This window comes from Gossypium hirsutum, chromosome A12 (genome assembly GCF_007990345.1).
Source record: "Gossypium hirsutum isolate 1008001.06 chromosome A12, Gossypium_hirsutum_v2.1, whole genome shotgun sequence".
Lineage (NCBI taxonomy): Eukaryota > Viridiplantae > Streptophyta > Magnoliopsida > Malvales > Malvaceae > Gossypium > Gossypium hirsutum.
The window spans coordinates 79,813,687-79,822,224 of NC_053435.1; the positions used below are offsets into that span (position 1 = coordinate 79,813,687).

The 8,538-nt window shown below is 31.9% G+C and overlaps 1 protein-coding gene across 1 annotated transcript; it reads right to left on the bottom strand.

Moving 5' to 3' along the window:
- Positions 1-810: 810 nt before the first annotated feature.
- On the bottom strand, positions 811-1,612 carry LOC107929213 (BON1-associated protein 2). The gene has a single exon (XM_016860592.2). It carries the CDS (start codon positions 1,498-1,500, stop codon positions 958-960), a length of 543 nt encoding a protein of 180 aa, XP_016716081.1. The 5' UTR covers positions 1,501-1,612; the 3' UTR covers positions 811-957.
- Positions 1,613-8,538: the final 6,926 nt, after the last annotated feature.

Genomic DNA, 8,538 nt, shown 5'->3' on the forward strand with positions numbered 1-8,538 from the left:
AAGAAAATATTTAACATATAAATTAAAAAACAATTACTCATATACCAAAAATCTTTAAAATATAAACTAAACCCTAAATTCTTAATCCTTAATCCCTAGACCCTAAATCCTAAATCATAAAATATAAACTCTTAATCCTAGACCCCTAACCCTTAAACCATAATCCCTAAACTCATAATCCATAAAACTTAAAATAGTAACTCGTAAACCTTAAACCCTTAACCATATGCCCTAAATCATAAACCTTAAACTATAATGATAATTAATTCAATATTTTAAAATTAATACTATCTCTTTTAAAATTATATAAGAAAATATTTAACATATGATGTACATCAACATCCATGTGATGTTTTTTGGGGTTTAGTATTTTAGGAGTTATAGTTTAGGGTTTAAAATTTTTTAAGGTTTAAGAGTTTAGTGTTTTAAGGATTATAGATTAGTGTTTATGATTTTTTGATGGGTTTAGGTTTTTAAGGGTTATATGACTTTTAGCAGCGTTTTACCGAAAGCGCCGCTAATACTTCGATTTTTAGCGGCATTTTACCAAAAACGCCGCTAATGCTCTGGTTTTTAGCGGCGTTTTACCAAAAGCGCCGCTAATGCTCTGGTTTTTAGCGGCGTTTTACCAAAAGCGCCGCTAATGCTCTAGTTTTTAGTGGCGTTTTACCAAAAGCGCCGCTATTGCTCTGGTTTTTAGCGGCGTTTATTGCTCTATGTTTTATAATTTTTGTGACGTTTTTTGATAAAACACCGCTAAAGCCCTATTTTGAAATATCACTTGTCATCTGATTGGTTTGCGGAATTGAATTAAGAGAGTTAATTGATTTTTTAATTTCCTTTTATGTCATGACTGGATCCAAATTGATTGGATTAAACAAATTTGTTGGAATATATGTGTACTTTTTGTACAACTTTTGCAATTACTTCAATTGAATCACTACAAAAATCAATCATTTAAAACAAAGAATTAGATGGATAACCAGTCCATATTGGAATCCCAGTAACCACACCATAATCTCTTCGTCCATCAATGGGAATTCCCAGCCCTATCGCCGCCGCATTACCACCACCACCACCAGCCTGTGAAGAACAATCCTGCAAAGGCTCTTTCACTCTCAACGAAACATTAATAATCCCATTCTTCAATCCCTTGGGATCCCTTAACCGGTAACTCAAGAACTGCAAACAAGCTGCCGGCGAATACCCTCCGACGAAATCCATCACCGGTATCCTTGCTAACCCCACCGTTTTTTCCCCTCTGGACCCCTTGCATTTGACTAGAAGGGTTACAAACCGCGTCTGTGACGGCATTTCCATCACCAGCTTGTCGTTCCACGAAGGATAGCTACCTCCTTCTCCGTCGACCTTGGTCGCCTTGTTGTTGAAAGGGTCGACAGAAACGACGACGTAGGCGTTCTTTTTCACCGGTTTGTTGTCGATTCTCAGGTCTTCTGCTGATAAAACTGTGATCTCTAGAGTACGAGACTTGGTCTCCATTGATAATGAAGATTGAAAATAAAAAGGTTTCTAAGTATTGGGTTTTATTGGAAATTATGAGAGGCTATGGCTGATTTGAAGTTTTGACAGAGTTACATACATATATGTGTGTATATATATATGTATACAGAGGAAGATGACATGAAAGGCAGTGGAAAGAGAGAGGGTGGTTCAAGTTAGACCGTAATATCTTACAACCATTTTAGACTTTAAAAAAAAAAGGGTTAATTTTACTAGACATCCTAAACTATATCTCTGGTTCTAAATTGATCTTTAATCTACAAAATGTTGACCCCTTTTAGACAAGTCTTCAAAATGTTGCCCATTTGGAGGTGATGAACCCTTCAACAGGTTGGTATTGTCTTTGGGTTAAGTTGGGATTTTGTTCTCCAATTCTACAAAGAGCCTGAGTGTCTGAAAAGGTTGCTTGCAACACGAATTCACAAAGTGAGAATGCTTTATGGGGATGCACATTGGTAGGGTGCCCCTGACTTATGGCATATTTGTCATTGTGAAAAAGGGATGGTACCAGTTGATCTAACCAAAAGAAATGGTAGCATATGTGCCCTTAAATGCCATTTAGGGCTTGGGTTCAAACCTTATCAAAGGAAAATGGGCACTATTTCCTTGGTAGTGGCCGTGTGTCGCGAATGGCTCAATTCGACGAGGCATTCTTATTACATGAACTCTGTGCGGCTTTCAAAAGAGTCGGGGGATAAAATACTGACTTAGAACAATGCCAAACTTGTTGAGGGATTTGTTGACTCTGTGTGAATGAGTCAAAAATCACTCAATATAAATAAAAGCCTTCCAGGAACTTAAATGTAAGCTTAGGAGTTAAATATTAGCTTGGAATTAACAAGGAGCATATTTAAAACATATGTATCCATATCACATGGACAGTTTGGATTAAACATTAAAAATAAAAAGATGACCCTTATGATTTTAACACATTAGATTTAAACTTCTTAATACAATAGGTGGACACACATTTAAAATCTTATTGACATAATTTAAATATGCTTTACGTTAAATCCACACCGACATAATTTAAATATACTTTACATTAAATCCAGACCGACTTTAATTCTCAAGTTGATACCTAGACTAGCAGAAGGACTTGATTAATATGGACTTTATCAGAATATTTCAAATTTTGGGACCAATTTAAAATTAAGATCATAATTTAAGGATCATGTCGGAATTAACCCATATAAAAATGCGCACGTCTTGAAGGGGAGCGTGTCATAGTTGGGTCATTCAATATCGGCGTGTGCTGCGTTTTTGAATTTTCTACTCTAAAAATTTCTAGTGGCCGTCGCCGTAAATTCAACCTTTAATTTAATATTTAATATTTTGTACATAATTTAATATTTAAATATTGCCAAAGACAAATCTTCTTATCTTTTAACCCTATTTTAAGGGAAAAAAAATTACCATTGAAGATAAAAAATTATATATTCGAAATTTGAATTACGAATTTATTAGATATTATCTCATAAATAAAATTTTAATTTCTTTAAATTTAAATTAAAAAACTAAAAATAAATATAAGTATTGAAAAATACAATTTGAATCATATTCCTTCTTAAATCTTACACGGAAAAGTCTTGGAAAAAAAACATATTTAAAAATATTTTCAACTTTGTGTGAATTATTCTTAATATTTAATTTTAACTATGAAAAGGAATCAATTTAATTTCATATTGATACTTATCAATTAAGTCTTAACTCGATTGACATAAATATTATTGTTAATGTAGGAGGACGTAAGTTAGAGTATATTGAAATGCATTATTCTTTTATTTATAGATTAAAAAAAAGATTATAAATAATTATAAACATAGTATAAAAAGCACATATGATGAAAAGATTATTAAAAATATAAGAATGAAATTCAAATTAAAATTGGATAAGGAAAGTTTAGCAGACATGCTTTAATGAAACTTTGGAATTATAAAAAGGAAATTCAGAAATAGAAATTTTATATTAAAATATCAATAGTAAGTAATTTTAAAGAAATTATTTTCTATTATTAATTTGAATTTGAATGTGACAAGTAATGTCACTTTTTAAAGTATAATTTGGACAGTTTAATTTGAAAATTGTGGGCTGAATTTTGTGTTAAACAACGGGAGTTGAGCTGTTTGAGAATAATGAAATACAGCTGCCACTTTTTAATTGAAAATTTAATTTAATTTAAAAATAAAAAGTTTATAATATTCAGATTGGTTCCGCTTAAATTTAAACTGTTTCATTGATTTAAATTTCAAAACTGATATAAGTTTGAAATAATTCATTTAAAATAATTTAAGTTAATTAATTTTATGATAATTTGGCTCTAAAATTGAGTCTTAAACCTAAATAATTCGAACAAAAAATAATTCTAAACTGAAATTATCTAAATTTATATTGAGTAAAAAAATTTTAAAATTTAAATTGTTCTAATATAAAATAAATCAAATTTGAAATTGACACGAATTTAAAATGACTCAAGCATAAATAATTTGAGCATCAATTGATCAAAATATATACCGACCCGACTTAAAAATTAAACCTAAAATTCGAATAATTTGAACATAAAATAACTAAAAATTATTAAAATTAAGATAATTTAAAATTTTTAAAAAAATTAAATTAATCAAATTTAAAATCAATTTCACCGACCCAATTCACAAGTCTAATTAAAGTCAAGTGGCAAAGCTGTGCATGATGGATGGTGAGTGTTCGCAGGATCATGGAAGGAACTAAGTAATATCAAAATTTTAATTAATTTTGGACCATTTGATTGGAAATTTCAAGGCTAAATTAATTTGGTTAACTATCCTTTGACTTTGAAGTCTTCATTTTATTTTTGGGTAATAGCTTTAGGTATTTAAATTTAGCAACTTCATCTGTTTTGTACCTATATATTTTTTTGTCGATTTTGGTACTTGAATTTGACAATTAGATCCATTCTGATCATTGAACTTAAAAAATGTAGAAATTTGATAATTTGACACTCTAAGGTAATTCAAGTGATAACATGACACAATCTTAAAATACCATTTAGCCCTAATATAATGGTAAAATTACACTTTAATTCTTCCAAAAAAATTATGATTCATCTTTGCTCCATTCATAAAGCAATTTTCTAACTTCATCTATGCAACTAATTGTCAAGTTTAAATACCAAAAATAAATAAATAAAATACATATGTCAAAATGGACTTAAATATCAAATTTGAAAACCAAAACTTATAGTAACCCTTTTATTTTTAACCCTATTACACTCTCCCTCAAACCAACGTGATTTGCACTTATATTTTACCAAAATCTTTTAAAAATTATAGTAATTCCTCCTTAATCACGTGTGGTGGAAAAATTGTATAACAGCTAATAGATTATTCACATTGCTTTGACAATCTGCAAACGGGTACTTTAAGTTGACCATGTCAACTCAACTGTGTTCTTTCTTCTTGGATAAACTGAAAAAAGTTGATGAATCATGGCCTTGAGAGCCAACGCCTCTTCCTATACTTACATCACCACTCAATCGTCACTACACTACATCATGATTCATGAGTTGCATTGAGTTAAAGCTGGATTGATTTAAAATTTAAAATTTAAAATTTAAAATTTATTTTCTAAACTCTGGTTTGTAGCACCCTAAACCCGGCCCAGAAGTTATGGCCGGATCCGGCATGCCACATCAAAAACGTAAAAAAAAAAAATTCTATTCTAAGTCCAGAAAATCGTACTTGATGTTCAAAAGATTAATTCATTAAAGGTTAAAGTGAATGGAAGCTGTGCACCAGGTAGGAAACCGGAAAAGAGGTGGTGAGTCCATCGGACTGCTTAAGTACCAAGCTCCCTTCGGATCCAATCCTAGACATGCATATCGCCATTGCCACACCTTAACGTCATGGATATTTCTAGGAAACCGATTTGATTAAGTCATTTTTAGGAAAAGTGATTAATTTTGAAAAATACTTTCATTGCGGAAGCTTTGCTTGTTGTCGTGTTATTTTGAAATCAATTGTTGTTTTTGAAAACGCACCCTAAAGCTATCCAATTTCAACAGTTAAAATAAGTAATACCTATCTTAGTAATACATATTAAAACCATCAAAAATAATTAAGCGGCCTTATTACATTTAAAAATCCAAAACTTCAAACGTAAATAAAAGAATGTCCAATTCACCAGAAGAAAATCAAACTTTCAGAACGGGTGGCCACTCCGAATTCCCTCACAGCTCCAAGCCCACTATAGTTGGGGATTTCCTGCGTGGATGAAAATAAAAGGGTGAGTTTGGGGAAACTCAGTGTGTAAGGAAAACCCATTCAAAGCCCAAGTCAGCTCAAGCCCATTGGGCCTAAGCCCATTCAAGTAACAGTGATACTAGGCCAGAGCCCTTTTCAGATTACAATAAACTGGGCCTTAGCCCCTTATTCAGATAACAGTATGGCCCATAGGCCCATTTCAAAATACATGCAACATCAGTAAACATATGCAAGCCCATTTGGGGAGACTACTCAACCCACCAACCACTACACTCCACCCGTACCAGCCATACACTCCATGTGGGGATAGCTCAACCCACCCAGCCCAACACTCCACAGTTGCAGCATTGCTGCTCAGTTAACAGTAAATTGAGGCAAAGCCTCCAGTACGTGGACAAGCCACTTTCAGTACTTCCTCCGTCAATATCCCAGTCCCATGCATCAGATAATAACAACATGGCATGCAGTAAATAACAACAGTCAAACATGCATTTAAGTCAATTTAACCCTATGGGTATTTCGGTAATTTATCTCCTAGGGGTAAAACTGTAAATTTTTCACTTTTAAAGGTATTTCAGTAATTTATCTATTTTAGGGTTTTTCATGCATATTCCTACCTTTCACGTACTAACAGAATCACGTACCGAGGGTTCTTACCGAATTGGGCCCGTTGGCCCATCATTCCAATTTTGGCCCATTAAGCCCAAAAATATCGAGGGCACAGAAATCATGCACTTTGCAATCCAAATTTTGCAGCTTACCAAAAACATTAATCGATTTACCTCACAAGAATTCGCACACTCGCAAATCTACAAAATACCGATTTTCGGCATTTTGGCTTGTCGACTTTTGCCGATCCAGACTAAGAAAGAGGGTGTTAGTTACACACCTGTTTGCGACGATATGCTGACGAGATCCACACACGAACTGCCTACAATTGGATTACTAACACATTAATCTAACTATTCAAATACGAACTACGTATTAACCCATTATAATATTCAACCAACCACACCTACAGATCATAGTAAGCTTATAAGAAAACAATAAGCAACTCATTAACAAATTTTTGTCAATGTTTACCACATAATCATAATTTCACTGCAAGTTGTCTTCCTGAGCAACAATCACTAAATTATTTATAACTGGAGCTACGAAACTCCAAATAAAGTGCCGTTAATTTTCCTTGAAAATAGACTCATATATCTTCTATCCATAAAATTTTCAGAATTTTTGGTTTAGCCAATCAATACCAGATTTTTCTCAAAGTTTCCCATGTTTCACTGTTTGACTAATCTGACCACTCTTCATTACGAATCAAATTTCTCATTGTACAGAATTCAAAATATATTCTCGTTTATTTCATTTGAAACTAGACTCATTGAGCTTTAATTACATAATTTATTCACCTTCTAACTCATCTCTCACAATTTATGGTGATTTTCCAAATTCACGTTACTGCTGCTGTCCCAAGCAGATTTATTACCAAATCACTCTTTCACACCTAACTTGCATGCTTGTTATTTAAACATGTATATCACCAATCAATCATCACATATCTATGATTTTACTTAAGTATAATCTCCATTTCATCATTTTAAAGCACAACATATTAGCCGATTTTTCCCCTTAGCATCTAAGGCACATGCATGCTCATTTGTTTGGCTCAACTTCACCTATCTTCCATTTTTCATCAAAAGAACATGAAACAACAACCATTTCCTTCATTTTAATTCATGACTAAATGCTCACAACACAACTAAAAATCAAAATACTTCAAGAGTTAAGGTAGAATCAAGAAGAACTCATGAACCTCAAAATAGAAGCAAGGTACCAAGAACTTACCTTCAATTTTCCTCCTCCTAATGACCGAATACTCAAGAGCTTTCTCCTTTCCTTTCTCTTCTCTAACTTTCAGCTATGATGAACAAAGATGGACAAAACTTTGTTCTTTTCACCCCTTTTCTTTTAATAAAACTTCATATTTCATCCATTTAATTCTTTAATACAAAAGACATGAAATTCTTATCATGAAACATTTACCTAACCCATTATCATGAAACATTTACCTAACCTATTATCAATTTGTATCAATTTGTACCATAAATTATGGATATCAAGTGCACATTTTGTCTACAACAACATGATGGCTGGCCACTTCATGTAAAATGGGAAGTTTGTCATGCAAATCCTCCTATTTTGCACTCCTATTTATTTGGCCACTTCAATTTAGCCTATAGCATTTTCAAACATTTTCACATAGGTTCTATTTCATAATTTCACCCCTTTTTGTTATGGAACAAAAATTAACTAAAATTGTCGGGTTCTATCTTAAGTTTGGGCTTTCTAGAGCCCACTAACGTAATTAAACCTATGCCAACATTCACAGGATTCCCGAAAATTGGGGCGTTACATGGTTAGTCTGATTTAAAAATTAATCTAATATTTAGTTTACGTTTAGCTAAAATTTAAAATGTTAAAGTCGAGTTTGACCTGGTTTTGCTTGTATTAATATTTTAAAAGTTTATTTTTATATAAAAACAAATTTAAAAAAATACAAAATATCTAATACACAAAAAATATTAAAATAAATATTTTTCAATAAATTGAAAATACATTAAAAAAGTTTTTATATTTGAATAACATTAAGATAGTTTTTACAATAGTAGTAAAATTAATAATAAAATAGAGTTAGACAATACCCAAAGAATAACAATAAAATAATAACATTATAATAACAAAATGGTGGCAAAAGAACAATGAAAGAGAAAGTTTA

What these genes read in the sequence shown, in the direction of transcription:
- LOC107929213 (XM_016860592.2), bottom strand. Translation starts at nt 1,500, where the DNA reads ATGGAGACCAAGTCTCGTACTCTAGAGATCACAGTTTTATCAGCAGAA.